The sequence below is a fragment of the Pinus tabuliformis genome, chromosome 8, assembly GCF_031772625.1.
Source record: "Pinus tabuliformis cultivar Carrire ecotype Pingquan chromosome 8, CPIR1, whole genome shotgun sequence".
NCBI classification, from domain to species: Eukaryota; Viridiplantae; Streptophyta; class Pinopsida; order Pinales; family Pinaceae; genus Pinus; species Pinus tabuliformis.
This window is the reverse complement of record NC_142294.1, coordinates 2,000,868,484-2,000,889,316: the sequence shown is the minus strand read 5'-3', so window position 1 is coordinate 2,000,889,316 and position 20,833 is coordinate 2,000,868,484. Positions and strand designations below refer to the sequence as shown.

At 40.8% G+C, this 20,833-nt stretch overlaps 1 protein-coding gene across 1 annotated transcript in view; it reads right to left on the bottom strand.

Moving 5' to 3' along the window:
• Positions 1 to 20,507, bottom strand: part of LOC149244469 (uncharacterized) — a 191,651-nt gene extending 171,144 nt beyond the window's left edge. The window contains exon 1 of the mRNA XM_089374878.1: positions 19,322 to 20,507. Within this exon, the coding sequence (XP_089231004.1) occupies positions 19,322 to 19,585 (264 nt within the window). The 5' untranslated portion in view covers positions 19,586 to 20,507. The remainder of the gene's footprint in view (positions 1 to 19,321) is intronic.
• Between the last annotated feature and the right edge of the window lie 326 nt (positions 20,508 to 20,833).

Below are 20,833 nucleotides of genomic sequence, written 5' to 3'. Positions count from 1 at the left end.
TTCAAATCACCTGAGCCTTTAGATTATGATTTTGGGGAAGAGAAACCTATTGGATATAACACTCCACCCTCCCCTTTGCTTTCTTCTCTTGTTCATCATTTTGAGAGTGATTCCCGCACCTGTTCTCATATGATCTCAAGTGACCTTGATCCCTTTCCCCTTTCTGAGTATAGTGTCAAGGAAGAACCCCTCATTGAGTATTCTTTATCTCCTTGGGCACCCCCTCAAGATCATGATCAAGCTATAATCTTCCCTTTCCAGTGTGATCATCATGGGCAACCTACTTGTGTTTCTCCATTTCATCAGTCTCCCCTTCCTACTAATCATAACCCTATAGAGGCCATAAAATATGACATAAATGATAAGGGCCATAATGGAAATAATATGCCCGAGGTTGCCATCCATCAAAAGTTTATGAGCCTAATCATTGACATCTCTATATTTTGGTTAGAAGAGAGGATCTCATGGACTAGATTACATCCCTTTCTTACCTCTTCCCATATGATCATCCATGTGCGGGCATTCTATTTTCCTACCTCTCACCAGACTTATCATCCATGTGATTTTGTCCACATTCGCTTTGACATTTACTACATGAGTAATCATATCGGCCGGCATATTTATATTCATTTGATGATATGTTGGTTGCATTGGCTTTATGATTACACTTAGTATTAGTTTTCTACCATATACATGTTAGAGTAGGATGCATTGCATGCTGATTTTTGCATTAGAACTAATGCCATATGATATTTCTCATGGTAGATTAGTTACATTTAAATTAAAACTTGCATATTTTATTTTCTATTGATTTTAAGGCCTAACATTAGGCATGGGTGATCATAAGACGTCATACAAACATGTTGCCCCATGGGTTTAGTCTTTGATATGTGCAGGTAACATGTGTACGGTAACCAAGAGATTGTTGGTGTTCTTGTGACCTCTCGTTCGAGTAGCTTCCCCACATTTCGAGAGATCATGTCGCAGTTGGAGTCAGATGTTACCCACCATTTTGTGGGTGATATCCTTAGGAGAAAATTTTCTCCAAGGCGATCCTCAGCTGACAGCCAGCAGCCACAAACTAGCTTCTTGTGCAATTTCTCCGCCACCTGAGCCAGCCATGTGGTCCCTCACCCATCTGTCATGATCGTATGTTTGAAGGTGGGCCTCTCAAACCTAAAGGTATGCCTTGTCATTTGATAATTGAGTATTGTAGTTTGCTTATCATGGAAACTTCTGGGCATGGATTAAAGGGGGGATTCGCCGGAAAGAGTGGGCTAGGTCTGTGCTTGTGTCCCCGATACCTCTTTTGGATGTTACCCTTGGATCATAGTCCCATGGGAGCTCCTTTACTGACCTTTGGGTTTTAGGGTGGTACTACATGGGAAACCCCGATTTTGGTTGCATAGTCCCGCTCCCTCATCCACATACATTACTCCCCTTCCATTTATTATAGCCCCATTCACATTTTTCCCACCTGGGTCCACATAGGGTTGGCCTCCCCTTCCCTTTTCCCACACCTGGGATCGAGCTTAAAACGATGCCCGGAGGTTGATGCAGCTAAAAAGAAAACTGAAAGCATAATTGGCCACATTCAATAGGAAAATGTACCACAAAATGCAAAAGATGGTCAGGACAAACACATTTAGCACGTGGGCAAAAGCCAAATGCATGAGCTCTACCCCATACCCATGGCCATCACCTTGGCTCCTATAGGCCCTAAATGAGCCTTCTTTATCATTCACGAACCCATGATTGTCCCAATCCCTGGTGGTCAATGAACCGCCCTACCTTAAAAGGGGTATCCACTACTATATCTTATAGATCATGCTCTTATCCTTTGAGCCCCAAGCAGTTAATCAAAGAAAAATCATAAAAGGCAAAAGGCATATGAAGAAGGGTGGAAAAATCAAGGTCGGGGTATCTCATGCACCACGATTGCTCCCTCCTATACATTATATACCCAAGTGTGGGCTTCCCTTTATTAGCTACCCTTGTACCCCGACATGTGGCCTAGGATTGCCCCTTTCATTCCCTATTCCATTCATCTCTTTATCACATGCCACCACCATTTGAAGGATGTACCTTGGACATACTATCCCCTTTAAAGGTAGAAACCACCTAATAGGGTACTTGGTTAACCCCCCTTGGAGCTTGGAGACATTAGCACATGCCAAAGCCCACTATGGAAGGGCATGCCATTATGAAGTGCCTAGCTGTTGTCCATGGTTTGTAAGCTCTTTAACTCGATTTCTTTAAATGACTTGTTGTATTGGAAGGCAAGGGGGCGCATTGGACCTTATGCAAGATTGCAGATGATCTCCATTTCGGGTTTGGTCTCCCTATACGGAGTCCTGACCCTTCAGAGGGCTACATTGGCACATGTAGGGTGTGTGTAGAGAGCCATGGGCCTTCACGGCAGTAGACATCATTCCATGGATCCCTAGAGACGTTTAGAGATTGCTCGAGATTTACCTATTGGACGAGGAAGATGCACCTTGTTCACCATGCCCAGTCGGCCCCACAGTTGTACCATGCACTTGGCAGATGACTCAGGCAATGTTGCACGAAGCGGGAGCGAAGCGGAAGCGCGGAGCGCGGAAGCGTCATTTTCCAAAAATCTAGGAAGCGAAGCGTCCGCGGAAGCGTCTGCTATATATATATATTTTTTTATATTTTTTTGCATTTATACTCAAAACAAACATCCCAAATACCAAATTAATTGTAGAAGACATGAAAACATGCATATTTTTGCATAAATCAAGATAGATATGGCATCCATGATTCCATTGTAGTTACTTACTAGTACAACAATCATCTATATTCTAGCTATTACAAACATACATCAAATTTTTAAGCATATTATAAAACATAAAACATAGAGCATATTATGATTTATCTAGCAAGTGAGCAACTGTCAACATTTGTCATGTCCAAAATTCAAATAATAATGTTTACAAAATATGTCACTTGGTCACCGCCAAGCCAAAAAGGTTCAAAATTCAAATTCACAAGTCTACAAGTCTAATGAGTAATCTATGACAAAAAGAAGTAGATTGTGAATATATCTACTAATCTCTCCTCCTTCCACCACGAATAGAACGTGATGGCGGGCCTCCATGTGGTGGCAATGAAGAAGATGGTCCCTGTGTAAGTCGTGGCATTGGAACTGATGAAGAAGAACCCCCTGCTGTTGGTGTTGAACCATGGAACCTAGGAACCAAGGGACCAGATGGGGGTGGGGGTGGTGGCATATCAACACGGTCATCATCATCCTAGAATCGCTCAAAAAATTCATGCAAAAAAAAAAAAACACTAGTTAACAAAAAAATTAAAAACATGAATTAGAGAAATGCTTTATAAGGGAAAATTGGAAAATTCATACCACAATGGACATACCTGGATAAGAGCATCCTCTAATTGCTCTAGTCGCAACACTCCATCCTCCAAATTGGGCTCCTCTGGATTCTTGTCCCAAGTCAACAAGTCTTTATTAGACTTTGCATCTTCACAGTAATGGGACAACAATCGCAAGTTGTAATGAACATAAACCAAGCTCTCTGCCCGGTCTAAATTCAACCTGTTCCTTTTAACACTGTGGATGAAAGAATAAGAGCTCCAACACCTCTCTGCAAAAGAAGTGTTTACCACCTGTGATAGCACCCGCAATGCCAAACTCTGTAGAAGTGGAGTAGCCCCTCCATGCATGTTCCACCACTCAAGAGCAGAAAAATGCTCTCGATCTTGAATTGCATGCATGCTCCCAAATGGACCAGTGTTGAGCGTATAGTTGCTCACCTGTCTCCGTACCAATGCAGCCTCCTCATTATCAGGGATTAATCTACTCAATGCAGCCATATATTTTTCGTGAACCTCTCTATCTTGGTGTGGTTTTTTCCTGCTTCCCCCCCCAGGTGTTGGTGTTGAAAGCCATGATGGATGATAGTATTTAGGTGTCAAAACATATGCTAATGCATGCAATGGAATATTTAGCATTTCCCATCGGTTTTGCACCTCTACACGAATATAATTGTACAAGGTGGTATCTCTAGGCTCAACAATGTCTTTAATCTGCCCCAACATGCTATCCATTTGCTCATACACCTCCCCAATTACTGGTCGATCTGAATCTGCAAACTTGATCATGTAATAAATTGGTTTGGTGAATTGCAAAACATATTTAACCTGTGACCAAAAGTAACTATCAAGAACAGTGTCCTTGACTACATTAGCACCATCTGTGTCAGTGTTAATTTCATCCCATGTTTCAGCACACACCAGATTAGTTAAAGCTTGTCTCACCCTCACTAGCCGCCTAAAGGTGAGGTAATAACTAGCAAATCTTGTCTTTGCAATTTTAAGCAATTGCAACTTGGAGTAAGTGCCATAGAAGTAGTTTACCCTTGTATGCCCTGTGATGAATTTAATGAGATGCTTCCCTTTCCTGTAAACCTCAGCAATCCACCCACAATCTTTGTGTTTCACAATATCATGCATCAAAAGGGTCAATGTGTGAACCAGGCACCCAGACCAAAAGATGTGTGGATGAGTACGCTCAATAATTTTTCCTGCTGCCTTACAATTTGCTGCATTATCTGTGATCACTTGAACCACATTATTCGGACCAACATCTTTGATTGATTTCAATAGGAGATCTGCAATGTTTTGTGCAGTTGCACTGATGGAGGAGGAGTCATGACATGCAATAAATACTGCACCACTAGAAGAAACACCAAGAACATTTATCAAATGTTGGTTTCTAATATTTGTCCACCCATCTGATACAATGGATACCCCAGAATCCACCCACTCATGTGTAAAACGTGTCAAAGCTCTTTGAACCTTAGCTTTTTCGCTTTCTAATAACACTGTTCTAGCTTTCTCATAGTTGGGGGCCTTGTATCCTTTTGGGGCTTCATTGATGGCCTTTACCATGTCATGCCAATAGGGAGAGCGAAGCACATTGAATGGTACACCGCAAGCACAAAGAAAACGGACTATCTTTCCATCCACATCATCCCTCCCAGCAACATTAAGGAAATCCCCTATTGTTTTTCTACCTCCAGAGGTTGCAGAAGTACCATGAGGAGATGGGCAACTACCAAATTTAGAGGTTGCACTTGATTCAGAATGAGTTTTTTGTTTCTTGTTTTTTCGTTGTGCAGCCATCTCTATTTGGATGTCTTTTCTTCTTTCTTCAGTTGAAATGTTTGGGCAAATTTGTACCCCCACAGAACCCTTTTTTTCATCACTGTCCAGCACCCCACAAAGATGCCTCCTCAGACGGGTATATGAACCCGTATATGGTTTTCCTCCATGACAACCATGAGGGCACACAAATTTGTAAGATCCACCACCCTTTCCCCCATCAAGTTTGGTCACATAGTTCCACAAGGGTGTTGATGTACCTTTCCCATCTTGTGCTTTAGTGTCCCCTTCAAGTTCATCCCCTTCCTCTTCAAACCCTTCCTCCTCATCATACATTGGGTCACTACTATTAGGACCAAGTTCATCCCCTTCCTCTTCCCCTCTATTCCTCACCCTTGCCATCATTAAAACCAAGAGTGGAATGATACATAGAAGCCAAAAGAACACCATCTTGGAATATGGATATAGGTGGTGGACAACCTGTAAATAAAGGAGCAAGTAGAAACAATGGGAAAGAGTACAAGAGGGAGGAGAAAAATACAATTTTTTTTTCAAAAAAACAAGGGAGTTTGGGGTTTGAACTTACCTCTTTAGCTCTTGTAGATGAAGTCCTCCAAGCTCTTGCTCCAAGCTCCTCCTCCTTCTCCTAGCTCCTCCTTCTTCACTCCTCCAAGCTCTCCTCTCTTCTCCTCTCCTTTCCTCTCTTCTCTTCTCCTCTCCTCTCTTCTCTTCTCCAACTCTCATAAACTCAAAGTGAGAAAATGAGAAGAGAATGGGGGCTTTATTCTTTTCTAAACTCACCCTAACCTCACCCTAACCCACCCCCTCAATGCAAACTCAAGTTAACTTTTAAAAAAAATTAAAAAAAATTCAAGTTACATTGCTGCCCGCGCGGAAATTTCCGGAAGCGCGGATCCGGCGCTCGTGAAGCGTGCGCTTCCGGGCCCGAAGCGCGGATCCGGGGCAACGCAACCCATATTCCAGGGATCGTTTCAAAAAACCGGAATCGCGCTTCATGAATTTTGGAATCGCGCTTCGCCTGGAGGTTCCGGAACGCTTCCGTACGGGACGCGATTCCGGCCTAGGATCCGGGGGGGGGGGGCGATTCCTGCAACGTTGGACTCAGGACATGTATGATGATGTGGCATCACTTACCCTATCATCTGAGCCCATGCATATGGTCAACAGGCATCTTCGATCTATTTGGAGACCTGTGAGATTACTTGTGTGTGCCACACCCATTGGGAGCACCACAAGTTTATTATTTTGAGAACAAGGGGCCAACCCCTTGTCCACTACTTTTAGGAGTCCTATTTCTCATGATGGCACCTTTGGACTTCACTAGGCCTCTTATAAGGCCCAATGACATGCAATATTGATCATTCGACCTCTTGAGAGATTTATTCTTTTGTTTATGATCTAGTTTGGTGGGCTTGCCACCAAAAGTTAGTTATTTTGCACATTATTTTATTCTAGGGCTAATATAGGTCGAATTAGCTAAATCGAAATCATTAGAAGTGTATAAATACAATTGATGTGAATTCATTTTAGCATCATCACTTGGATTGGACTTGTATCTCTCTAGAGAACTTCGCTATCTTTCTTGGAGGACGAATTTTTTGAGCATGGAATGAATTTGGATGTTTGGATGATTTTCTCTTGTCTTGGAGCTTCTTGATTGGCAAAGTTTGGATGGTTGGATATACTCTCGATACATGTAACTGCAATTTAATGCTATTCTTCCTTTTTATTTTGTCACATACATTGTTGTTGGGATTTCGCTATACTAGGGCTAATTTATTGCATCCATTTATGCGAAGTTGTGGAAATTTTGTTTCTAGATAGTGATGCTTCATGTATGGGCCATGTGTTATGAGTGAATGTTCCTAAAGATGCTCCATCATTGAAATTCATCTTGATAAGCCAGTTATTTCACAAAACGAAGTATAAAGCTCTTGAAGTTGCTTTTGCTGCTACCCTAACATTAAGCCTCCTTGACATAGAAAATCCAAAGTCCATAGTCATAATTCTACTTGACTCCAATCTCCCCAAAAGTATTAGGCATTGGTCCTCCATAGGTGATCACCCCAAAGCATATTTCTTTCACCTTCCCCTCTTTTCTAGGCCTAGCTTACATATGTCACATAGGGCATCAATTATCTCACAGTCTAGCCACCCAAACACTTTGATTTTTGGTCCACAATTGCACTAGTGTGTCCTCAAGTAGCCTTCCAAATTTCATGAGATTCGGACGGTGGGATCTTGATATATCTTCAAGCCCTAGCTTGAAGACTAACTCTTGCCCCTTGTTTCCTTAGGCTAGAAACTTCACTAGGATCATTGCATTATCTTTCATTGAAAATTTCTTCCTTGATCCGCTTCTCCTCCCTTATTAGACCCCTTGACCTAATCCCAAGTCCACTTGGTCCCATGTGGTCCCACACGCCATTAAGGATAATTCTTCAAAGATCACCTGGATCCCGAGCCTTCACAAGAATTTAAAGGTTTAGGGGCCTCCATTATAAGAGACATACCCTAAACCTAAACCTTGAAATTCTCCTTGAGACCTTCCTTGAGAGCATTCAACTTTGTCTTCCAAAGCAAGCAAGCTATGCATTTGAGCCTCTCTTGTGAATAGGCCTCAAGGATCACCCCTTCACCCTATCATTGATCCATTCATTTCATGATCTTTATCATAGCAGGACTCCTCCCATCGGTGAAATTCTATAAAGAGTAGGGAGCCATGGCAGAAGTGACAGTGGGTTATTGCTCCATTGTTGCCCTTGACCTGGTAGTAGCTCTCCAAGGATCCCCTTTTAGGACCCCCTGCTAGTTTCAGCAGTAACAGAGACAAATGAAAAAACTTATTTAGGCTGAATCCTAAAATCAATGTTATCAGAACTGGAACGGAACCGACCGGTCTGGCCGTTTTTAGTCCAAAACCAGCCCAAATGGTTCTGTAACAGAACCAACATGTTCGGTAACGAACCGGTTGGTTCGGGACCAGTTCCGTGTGGTTTGTACCTTTCTCAGATCAGCGTAAAATTTTGCATACTTTTTTTATTTTTTCATTTTTTCATTTGGTTGGTCCACTTCTAATTCTCCCCTAGGCCAACCTAATATTCAAGCCTATGGTCCTATTATTGCTATGTAATGCATGGTAATGTTAAATTCTTAAACAAAACCAGCATGTTCGATAACGAACCGGTTGGTTCGGGACCAGTTCCGTGTGGTTTGTACCTTCTTGGGTCAGCATAAAATTTTGCTTACTTTTTTTGTTTTTTCATTTTTTCATTTGGTTGGCCCACTTCTAATTCTCCCCTAGGCCAACCTAATATTCAAGCCTATGGTCCTATTATTGCTATGTAATTCATTGTAATGTTAAATTCTTAAAGTAAAAGTGACACTTCTTAATTTTTCATTTCCATCCTTTTAAATAAATTTTTAACATTACGATGAAATGACTCGAGATGTTTGAGAGTGATTCCAACCTCGTTGGATTTCATACGAAGAAAGTAGAATTTTAGATTTCACTCAAAATCCAACAGAGTTAACAATTTTTCAAGATTTCAAGATTCCGAGGATTGTAATGTTCCCATTGGATTTTGTAATGTACGAGGTTAAGAAACTAGTATTTAATAAAGACCACCAATCCCTCTATGTACTTTGATGTTAGTGGCATTGGTTGTCGAACTCCTCTATCATGACTCTACTAAAAATGTACCCATCACTCAAACAAAATCTTGACTTGACATGCTACGTTTTTTCTATCTTATTTTAATGCTTAGAGGATTATATTGATGACGAAGATCCCAATATAGGCAATGATTATGATGATATGTAGATATTTGTTGTAGCATGATTTTTTTGGGATGCTAATGGCCATCTAGAGCCTATTTGTTGATGTATTTTCGGTTCAGGGATGGATTGCACTCAATGCTATTTTGGTTATGTGAACCCTTACATGCTACATAAATGATAATTTTTGTTTATTCATGTATAAGTGGTTTGGATTCATATAGATGCACATGTATGTTTTTCTTTAAAATTTGAATATTTGTATTTTTGGTCAACCAATTTTTTTCCAGTTTTTTTTTCCGGTTCCGACTGGTTCTCAATCCACAAAGTTTTTCGGTTCGATCACTGGTTCAATTTTGTGCCTAAAATTCCTCCTCCCTAAACTTTTGCACCAAGCCCAAGAAAATCTCCTTAACATTAGGGGACGAAGAAAAGAGGTGAAAGAATGATATTTCATTAAGTTAATGTGATCACAAAGGATCTAGGACCAATGTCTAACTATTGGTAAGGTTGGAGTCAAAATAATTAAGATTTAGGAACTTCACTCTTCAAGGAGGCCTAAAGAAGCAGCGTCGTTCTTTGTGGACGAAGCTTCATAGAAACTTTAGACTTTTATACTTCATATGCAATATTTGATGGAGTTTCAAGGTAAACGGTGCACAACCTACCCCTAGGAAAATTCGTTCTTCTTGCCAAAATGAACAACATATGCAACGAGCCAAGATTACAAGTGATTCATAGATTCGCATTAATTTTTAGGGCACAAGTAAAATCATGACATAGTATTCCATACATTAGACATGAAACCTTATGAAATCCGCATGAAAAGAGCACTTACATGACAATAAGAGTATATTCATCCATAAACTTGCCAAAAAGAAGCTCAAAGAGAGATATCGAAAATATTCCACACATCAAAATGCATTTAATCATCCAAATCATTCCACAAATTGCAGGTCTGAAATCTTTAGAAAGATATATCCCAAATCCAAGTGATGATGAATGAGAGAGAACACCTCTCTTATATTTATACAATCCTCTAAGGAGTTCAAATGGCCTAATTTAGCCTAATGATGCCCCTATAATAAAATAATGTGCAAAATAACCCTATTTTGGTGACAATCCCACCAAATAGCTCCATAACATGAATAATTAGCCTCTCAAGAGGGCCGAAATGATAGAAAAGTAGCTAGAAGGGTCGTTGGAAGGCCAAATGAAGTCCCTCATGTGCCATAATGAATAGGAGGGCTCCAATAACAGTGATGAAGGGGGTGGCCCCTTAATCTCCAAGCAAATGACCTATGGTGCTCCCAAGTGGTTGTGGGGGCACTAAGATCATCATCATGGATCTCCAATTGAATCGAACAAGCCTATGCTCCATCTGTAAGGGCTAGAACAATGATGTAAGCCCTCCCTTGACTCCCTAGTGTTAGTTTTTGTAGCATCGGATGTGTTCTAGCCTTGAAATTTTGTGGAGAGGCTAGAATGCATGAGATCTCCAAAACCCAGAAATCGTTTCTGGAAATTCCACCTAGAAATAACATAATTAGATTATTAGTCAGTTTTTAAATATTTCCTAAGTCTAAACTTAGGGAATATGACTAATTAATCAAGATTAATTAAGTTATCGTGTGAAATTTCTAGAAATTCACACAAATCGAATTCAAGTTAATCCTAGCCATCGATTAAGATATAATCTTGGTCGTTGAAGTCTGTTAAAATTGGCAACTAGGGCAAAACTTCATGTGTGTCATCTTATTCATGGTTGATAATATTTTTATTAGATTCCTCTCGTCGAGAGGTGTAGGATTGATATAAATATCATCCGATTCCGATAAGTATTCATGGAGATATGAATTTATTTTGATTATGGAATTATTATCAAACCGACCTACAACTCATGTAGGCTCAGAAGCCCAACAGTTGCATCTATTCAAACACCAACGTTGTGTATAAATACATGAGGACTTTTCCTCATTTGGACTCACTCATCTCATCACATCTCTCTCTCTCTACTGCGCAAAAAAGGGTCTCTCCCTCACACATGTAAAGCCAGAAGCTGTTGAAACTGAAGTTGCAACTGCAGAAGTAAAGATTGACCTACGTGGACTAGAAGATCTACTCATATGAACTGCGTTGTAGGTTCATCTGAACCTCCTCTGGAAGCCGCAACTTTTGGTGGTGGAATCAAGCCGATCCAACGGTCAGTTCGTGAGATATCGTCTGCCCTAGTTTGATGATGAAGCCGCTAAAGCTGATGTTGCTGATGTAGGGTTTGCTACTGCTGATATAAATCAAATTTATTGTACTATTTCTCTCTGCTGAATTATTGAAGATAAAATAAGATTTGATCAAAGGGTTTCCCCACACATTGTGGGGTTTGTCCTTGGCTAGCCGCCACATCTTGTGTCTCTTGTCTTGGCTTGTTTTCTGTCGATCGTTTAATGTTCTATCTGCACTTTACTTTATGTACATGTGATTGCTAATCTGTGGAATATAATAAGAAAAAGAAGTAAATTGTTATAAGCATAGAACATACCATAACTTAACAAAGTCTCAACAAAGGATTATAAGAAGAAGTCGATGGGGCTTGGAGAAATCAATTGAGCAGTTTGATCTCGTAAGCAGATCGATTTCTTGAGTAGCAGCACTCAGTTGCCGGAGAGAGCCAGAGAAATCGAAGCAGTGAGAGAGGGGCAGGGACCATGAAGCCGGAGGAAGGATTTCAGTTCCAGTGAGTGCATTTACAGAGAGGCAGAGGAGCCACAGTGAAGCTAACGCAGAGCAGTGCAGTAGCCTCTAGAGGCAATTTCGAAATTCATGGGGAGAAGCAGAGTTTGAGTGCCAGAAGCTAGGTAGAGGTACAAGAGACCAGGAGAGACATTTTCCCAAACAGCAGCAGACCAGACGGCTTGACGAGAAGTTGTTCCAAGCTGAGTGCAGAAGTGACTACGCTAGGGTGACGCAGTGATTGCGCAAAGTCAGTTTGGACAGCTCAATTTGAGCTGAGGTCAAAGCCCGAATTTCCTTGTGGAGTGAGGAAATTCCTCGCTACATTTTTCTTGCAGTTTTTCTCTGTAGGATTGCTAGTTTCGACATCGAGTTATACTTAGATTATTTCATTGCTGCATAATAATAAAACCCTCAGCTATAGCACCGATTTTCCCCAGTTGGGTTTTTCCGAGGACATTAGTCCAAAAATAACTGTGTCGTTTTGTGTGTGTGCTAGTATTTCTTCCAGCATTTATTTCTTCCGCAATTTTATTTATGTAGGTTGCAGTGTGATTGATTCAGTATTTGCTATAGAAAATAGTAAATAAATTGTTTAGAATTAATTTAACAATTAGGAGAATTATTTCCAATTGCTACAGTAGGATTCGAGAATCCGAATTTTCACATGGTATCAGAGCGCAAATGATAAGCCGGGGATCTCAATAGCAAAAAAAGGAGTTTCGCTGTTAAGTGTGGGCAGCAAATTGAAACCTTAAAGGGCAGCGCAATCACTTGGCCAAGAGGCTAAATTTCTTGAGGAGAATCGATTGTTCTGAGAGAGTGACAAAAAAATTTGATCTCTCCAAATCAAGGGATTCCAGAGGCAGAGGGAGCAGCTAGTTGTTTTAGCAGAGCAGATCTCTAGCTAGACGCAGTAGTTTTGCAGCAGTTTGCTAGAGTAGAGCTAGTGTCGGGTGGAAGAAGAGCACACACTAAGGGAAAATTTCCTCAGGAAACCTCTAGTCTTAAGAAGTTTGATTTCCCTTGTAGATCAGCAGTCGTTGTGTGCAGAGTTTCTCACTCCAAGAGGGAGTTTGAATAGCTGAGCAGAAGGAAGAGGAGATTTTCGACATTGTTTGAGATGGTCATTGCCGGACTTCGAGATCAAGACAGGTTGGATGGTGCTTCCAAGTATGTCACCTGGAAGGCAAGGATGTCCTTCCCTCTGGATGAATATGGCTTGAAGCCATTCATAGATGCAATGGTAGCTATCCCCACAGATGCAAATCAGCTGAAGGAGTACAGAAAGGAAATGATGTGGGCAAAGAGGTTGATTCTTGATGGTGTTTGGGATCACATTGTATCACACAGCGGCCAAGGGAACGACCAAAGAGATGCGGGATACACTTTCCATGCTGTACCAAGGCACTTCCGAGCAGCGGAAGGTCTACTTAGAGGAAAAGCTGAGATGCACCAGGATGCAGAAAGGGGAACACATAGACCCCTTCCTCACAAGGATTCAGGAGATCCGGGACCAGCTTGCATTTGTTGGGGCAACACCTCAACCCACAGAGCTAGTGCGATTGGAACTCAACAGTGTCTCCGAGGAGTGGTAGGTATTTGTTCAAAGTATCTTGGGCAGAGACACCTTACCAAGGTGAGACAGGATGTGGGCCGATTTGCAGCAGGAGCAATTGAGATGACACCTAGTGAAGAGCTCCATCGGTGGCAGCATCAGCAGATCGAAGCAAGTGAAGGAGGAGGAGAATGTGGCCCTCGCATAAAAGGGTCCCAGTCAGGGACAGGGGGAGCAGTGAAAGAAGAAGGACCTGTCAAAGGTCAAGTGCTTCAGGTGTGAGGAGCTTGGTCACTACAGTATCCAATGTCCTCTCAGGAAGAAGGACAAGGAGGAGAAGCAGGACCAGCAGGCAGCATTAGCAAAGATCGACAGATTGTCCTCCAGGCTGGAGGAAGACTTCACCATGTTTGCTGACATACCCCCAGGAGTGAAATAGGGTGACTTGGTGTTGTAGTATTATAGCCCTAGAGTGCCACAGTTGGGCAGGATTCTTGAGGAGGTCCACCTCTTGAATCAATACCTTGCTACGAGGGCCCACAGTATTTCAGTAGCAGGATGGATTAGTGGTAATAGATGCAGTCAGATGCCAGAGTGACAGATGCAGAGTCTAGTTGCAGTCAGATGCTAGGGAGCGTAGTGCAGATGGAACATCACAGAGTCAGTAGCAGCACAGATGCTTCAATGACAACGCAAATAATAGCAACAGCCAGAGACTCAAGAGACAGATGCATCATACTGATCACAGTTGATTCAATATTTAGGATGCTTTTTTAGTTGCAGATGTTGCAGCTGCAGCAACAAGAAATGGAGAGGGAGTTGCAGTGCAAATGCAATGTTGGAAGCAGCAGGGTCAGCAGCAGCACAAATTCAGCATATATCGGAGTTGCGCAGTGGTTTGTGGGTAGCAACAGTTAGACGTCAACAACGTGACAGGAGATGATGCAGAGACAGGGTGTTCCTACAGAGGGCAGCAACACTATAACACATTCCTCGCTAAGAGGGAGTGTTAGTTTTTGTAGCATCGGATGTGTTCTAGCCTTGAAATTTTGTGGAGAGGCTAGAATGCATGAGATCTCCAAAACCCAAAAATCGTTTCTGGAAATTCCACCTAGAAATGACTTAATTAGATTATTAGTCAATTTTTAAATATTTCCTAAGTCTAAACTTAGGGAATATGACTAATTAATCAGAATTAATTAAGTTAAGGTGTGAATGTTCTAGAAACTCACACGGATCGACTTCAAGTTAATCCTAGCCATCGATTAAGATCTAATCTTGGTCGTTGAAGTCTCAATAGAGGATTATAAGAAGAAGTCGATGGGGCTTGGAGAAATCACTTGAGCAATTCGATTTCATGAGCAAATCGATTTCCTAAGTAGCGACATTTAGTTCCCGGAGAGAGATCCAAAGAAATTGAAGTAGTGAGAGCGAGGCAAGGACAGTGAAACTGGAGGAAGGATTCTAGTTCCGGTGAGTGCAATAGTAGAGACGCAGAGGAGCCATAGTGAGGCTGACACAAAGCAACGCAGTAGCCTATAGAGACAATTTCGAAATTGTTGGGGAGAAGTAGAGTTTCAGTGCCAGAAGCTGGGCAGAGGTTCCAGAGGCTAGGAGAGACATTTTCCTAGATAACAGCAGACCAGACGGCTTGAAGAGAAGTTGTTCTGAGTTGAGTGCAGAAGTGACTACGCTAGGGTGACGCAGTGACTACGCAGAGTTAGTTTGGACGACTCAATTTGAGCTGAGGTCAAAGCTCAGATTTGCCTGTGGAGTGAGGAAATTCCTCACTAGATTTTTCTTGCCAATTTTTCTCTGTAGGATTTCTAGTTTCAGAATCCAGTTGTACTCAAATTATTTCACTATTGCATAATAATAAAACCCTCAGCTACTACACCGGTTTTCCCAAGTTGAGTTTTTCCGGGGGCATTGGTCCAAAAATCATTGTGTCAATTTATGTGTGTGCTAGTATTTCTTCCAACGTTTATTTATTCTGCAGTTTTATTTGTGTAGGTTGCAGTGTGATTGATTCAGTGTTTATTGTAGCAAACAGTAAATAAATTGTTAAGAATTAATTTAACAATTAGGAGAATTATTTCCAGTTGCTGCAATAGGATTCAGGTTTCCGAATTTTCATACCTAGGTGAGACAAAACCCCATTTGGGCCCTGGATCAACTGCCAAGTGTGTGGTGTAGTTGGCTGGGCAAGGTGGTCCAGGTGCATCATCATCATCGAACAAGTGGGACACAAGCAAGCAATAAGTGGTGTTGAGGATCCCATGGTGTGGCTATCTGCTCTCTGCTATAGTGGAGGCCCATGGCTCTCAACGCTCACCTTACAAATGCCGTCAAGACCCTTTGGAGGGCTTGGGTCCTGTATAGGGAGACCAAACCCCAAGATGAAGACCCACCGGTAGTCTCGTATAAGATCCAACGCATCTCCTCACCTTCCAGTAAAACAATTCCTTAATGCAATTGAGCAAATGAACTTACAAATCATGGAATCAAGTGGGCACTACATAGTGGCATGCCCTTCATAATGGGCTTTAGAATGTACAAATGTCTCCAGGCTCAAGAAGGAGGTTAATCAAGAAACCTATTAGGTGGTTTCAACCTCTAAAGGAGTGACATGTCCATGCTACATCCATCAGATGGGAGGGGTCATGTGAAATAGTGATGGAACGAAGTGGGGTAACAGGGAAAGCTCCAAGCCACATGCCATGGTACAAGGGTAGCTATAATGAGGGAAGCCCACACTTGGGTGTATAGATGTAAGAGGGACCAATTGTGGTACATGAGTTACCTCAACCTTTGTTTTCCACCCTTCTTCATATGCATTTTGCCTTTTATTGAATTTTCTTTTATTTAACTACTCAGGGCTCCAGGGAATGAGAGCATGATGTGAAAGATATAGCAGTGGATACCCCCTTAAGGTTGGGCAGTTCATCGCCCACCAGGGGTAGGGACAATCACAGGTTCCTTAATGATGCAGGGGGATCACATAAGGGGCCCTAGGAACCAGGGTGATGGACATAATGATAAGGGTAAAACTCATGCTTGGGTTTTGTCCACGTGCTAAATTTTTATGTCCCGACCATCTTTTGCATTTTAAGATACATTTCCTGTTGTAAGTGGCCAAATTATGATTTTAACTTTCTTTTTAGCTACATCAACCTTCGGGGCATCGTTCCAAGCCCAACCCAAAGTGTGGAAAAGGGGAGGGGAGGCTAACTCCTTGTGGACCCAATGGACCAATGTGGACCTGGATGGGAAACATGTGGAAAGGGGTTATAATGAGCAGAAGGGAGTAATGTATGTGATGTCAGGAAGTAGGACCGCACAACCAAAATCGGGGTTTCCCATGTAGTGTCACTCCTAAAGCCTGCAGTCAATAGGGGAGATTCCTCAGGACTAGGATACAAGGTTAACTATTAAGTTGGATAAGGGAACAAGAGTAGACAAAGCCCACTATTTCCTCTTAATTCCCCCCCACTAATCCATGCCCAAAAGTGTCCATGATAAGTAAGCAAAAATACCCAACTACATAATGAAAGCCATACCTTTGAACTTGGAAGGCCCACCTTCAAACATATGATCATAACAGATGGGGCGAAGGCACATAATGGTTGGCTCAAGTGGCAGAGATGGTGGCACATCCAGCTATCTAGTGGTTGCAAGGGATTGTTGGCTGCCAGCTAAAGACAATCTAGGAGAAAAATTTCTCCTATGGGTGTCACCCACAGGTGGTGGGTACCCCCAATTAAATAATAAAATCACTTTTCCCTTTTTTATTTAATAAAGTGACTTTTATTAACTAATTAAAGTCACTTTTAACTCTTGGAAATGCTTAATTCGCTTCCTTGATCACACCAACCACACAAAGCCCCTTTTTATCATCCTTCCCTATAGATCTTTTCGCCCCAATACCAATGAACTATTACACTAAGGTGTTCCTCCAAACAATCAACCCTGAATAGCACCTTAAGTGTAAATAATTAAAATATCCCTGTAATAACCCCGTTTTACAGAAATCGTCAGAATGCAACGGAACCAAGAGCGAACTGTGAAGAACTGATCTTGATGATGAAAGATGGTAAGCGATCCCACTCAAGCCCCATAAAACTCCTCCAAACTTGTCAGGCTCACCAATGGTGTAATCCAACTCCTGTGACCTGGCTAACATAAACTCTGGAAACTCCTAATTTCATCACAAGGTAATGCAAAAATTTGGGACATTACAATTAAACAAAAACTCTTGGGATTACAACTTTGTTAACAAAGTTCCCATCATGAGAACTTCATTTTACTCATTGAGAGCTTTTCAACAATGCAAATAGTACCTTAATCAAAGTTTATATGGGGTAGTTACACCTCAGACATCTTGGCTTCTACTTTGACCATGACATTACCAAGTGGATGCACATCAACTTCCATTACTCACACATGGAGATAGTCAAATGTTGGATTTTAAAAATATTCTAGAGGGTCCAAAAACTTGAACCTCACTAGGAGTTGGGGTATACCAAAACCTGACCCTAACCATAACGACTATCAAGACATATTAAATTGAGCCACAAGGTAAGAAAATGATTCCATTCATATTATCCATGTGGGTCAATCTCTCTTTGCATCTTGCATTATAAATATGAAAAAAAGAGCAAGGCAGAGTCTCATTTGTTGTTGGGTTTCCCCATATCAGGTTTTCCAAGGTATATCTTGTGTTCATTGTATGGATAATATATTCATTTTACTACCACAACTTCTCAGTTAGTTTTCATATCATATACAGTATACTTATAATATTACTTTCATCATAAGTAATCATGAGTATATTACATTCGTCATAAGTAATCATTTGTGCAGTGAAGTATAATGTCACTGTTTTTACAGTAGCATTTTTAAGATCTGCTATGATGAACTGTCCAATGGACTATCCACAGCAATTTACAACAATGTAAAGATCAAACAGTAGTGTATACATCTTACAGCACTACAATTTCAAATCTTTCATTTTCACCAAAACATAACACATTTAAGCGTTGGTTCTACAGTTTAAGGTCCGACAACTAAGAGATTGAAAATTTTAAACACGAAGGACGCAGATGAATATATTTCCAAACAGGTATATCCATTGCCCGATTTGCTGCCTCATAAAACCATAGACGCAGATCCGCATAGACATATTTGCAGAGACGATATATTAAGACCTAGTACCTCATTTAAAACGATATATTAAGACCTAGTACCTCATTTAAAACCATAACTACTTCACACTTCTAAACCCAAGTTTTTGAGGACCTTGTGGGAAGCATATTATTGAGTCTGACGTATTGGATTCTCGACCATCACATTTTAACTGTCCTATTCAACTCAACTCTAGGCCTTGTAGTGTCATCGAATGCTAGGAAAGAAACTACACCAACAACGCTGAGGTAAATGGCTGCATAACAAGAATTGTTTTAACAGTGTCTTATTATAAACACCTACGACAGGAACCTGTGATATAATTTGCATCTATAGCCCTGTTCTATAAACACATATGAAAACATTGTAACAGGAATGGGGTATAAAAATGCAAAGCTCACTCTCTCGCGGTATCCAGCTTAGAATGACAAATGCAGCAAGGAAAATTACCAACAAAATTGGCCTTGGAAATTTAATAATATAAATCCTAATAGTTTGTCACTGTGGTCCAATTAACGTATAGGTCTAAATGAATACAGAACACTGAAAAACAGAAAATGGCATGCTCTGCCCACAGCAAAAGTGCAATTCTCTTCAAATTTTATCTAGTACTCTTCAGTCTTGAAAAATAAGATAGACAACGAAACCCCATCTTGAAAATCCCTCAATTATTGGCACGAAGGTATATAGCTTATAAGCTAAAATCAATAGAATTAACAGAATCAGCAAAGATAACAGAATCCTATCGGTTGGTTTTTGTGGTCTGTATGTTATTTTTACAGTTTAACGACGGATATACAAGAAAATAAAAAAGTATGTATAGGCTGCTTTTCTGAATCGTCAACCCGACGATAACAGAATACTTTCTTCAAGAAAACACAAAAAGGAACAGAGAAACATTACCTCTTTATCGGACTCCTCTTTTTCTCCGGGTTGATCATTACTCCAAACAGGGGGTGCAGCAGTTGCATAAAAATCATCGTCATCCTCACAGTCGGCCCAGCTTTTCACATTCAAAGGAGCTTTTGTCCAAAATTCAGTCGACTTCTTGAGCGCTTCGACATTGTCTTTGTTCTTACTGCCCTTCTTCTTCCTTCGTTCTAGTGCAGCAAATGTGTTATCAGTATTGAGTGCAACAGCATTATCCTTTTTAGGTCCTCCGAACATTTTTGTTCTGGCAATGTTATCAAGGGTGCAAAATTTAGACGAAAAAACCAGCAAAACTTCCGATAGGATAGTTTGCTGGGCCTGACATGTAAATCAACGTCGTCTAGACAACAAAACAGGTTAACTAGGACAGACCCCAAAGGCCCCAGTAAATTTCAAAAGCTTGAAAATGGAAAAATTAATCAGTCCAGAATCTTGGCATAACTCTTATTGATCTGCAGCAAAATTTCTAGGCTGAAAAGGACGTTTAAATGCTTCGCTGCAAGGTTTTTTTTACATCAAATTGATAAAAAAACAAGGGAACCCCACATGTAGAACAGGCACGAGATTGATTTTTTAATCATGCAACCGACATTAGATCTCTAAGTTGCCAAAGTGCTAAAGAAAATAAGTAATGCAGAAGTTTATGAAGCATTATAGTCAACAATAAGGGATCTGCTCAGAGAATTAGAAGGGTGGAAATCCAAGGAGAACAATCAAGGCAGAAGTTTATGAAGCATTATAGTAAACATCTGCAGATGACAAGAATGTAGAAACCCAAATGATCTTTGCGGCAAATTCAATACTAAAAACATGCAAATATGTAAGTACAGACAGACATGATAATGATATCAAAAAAAATGAAAACGGTGCAGCATTAAGCATCTGTCATGCAACCTAAAAATAAACCAACTGCAGAAGAAGGGAATGGAATAGAAAAAGAAGTTACGAGCAAAATGGGGCTAACAGGATTCCCATTTGAAGCAAAGGGAATGGAGTAGAAAAAGAAGTTAGGAGCAAAATGGGCCTAACAGGATCCCATTTGAATCAAACTGTCAAGAAGGCTTTCGTATATATATTATGATTTAATTCATATATCCATGCAGGTTGGCATTTTTGTGGATGCTCTTGCTTTGTCGGATTCGATTTCTTGTCTCGAAGAAAAAATAGAATTAGAGTTCTTGTCTCGAAGAAAAAAATAGAAATTAATGATAACCGCCGACATAAGTGGATTTATGTTATGTGTTGGTCATTTGCTAAAGCCACGCGTGCAGTTTCTATGTGTCCAAATGTTGTGGAAAAGAAGAGTATTGATGTTAACCAATTTTTTTCAAGTTCAAGGTTAATGTCTATATATTATATGACAGTACAATGTGAGTCTTTAGCACACCATGTTTTATGAAAAAGCGGACAATGTCATATGCCATTTTCAGTTTTTGGTTTTATTTTGAGTTGAACTTGACTTTTTAAATTGAATATAACGAGTTT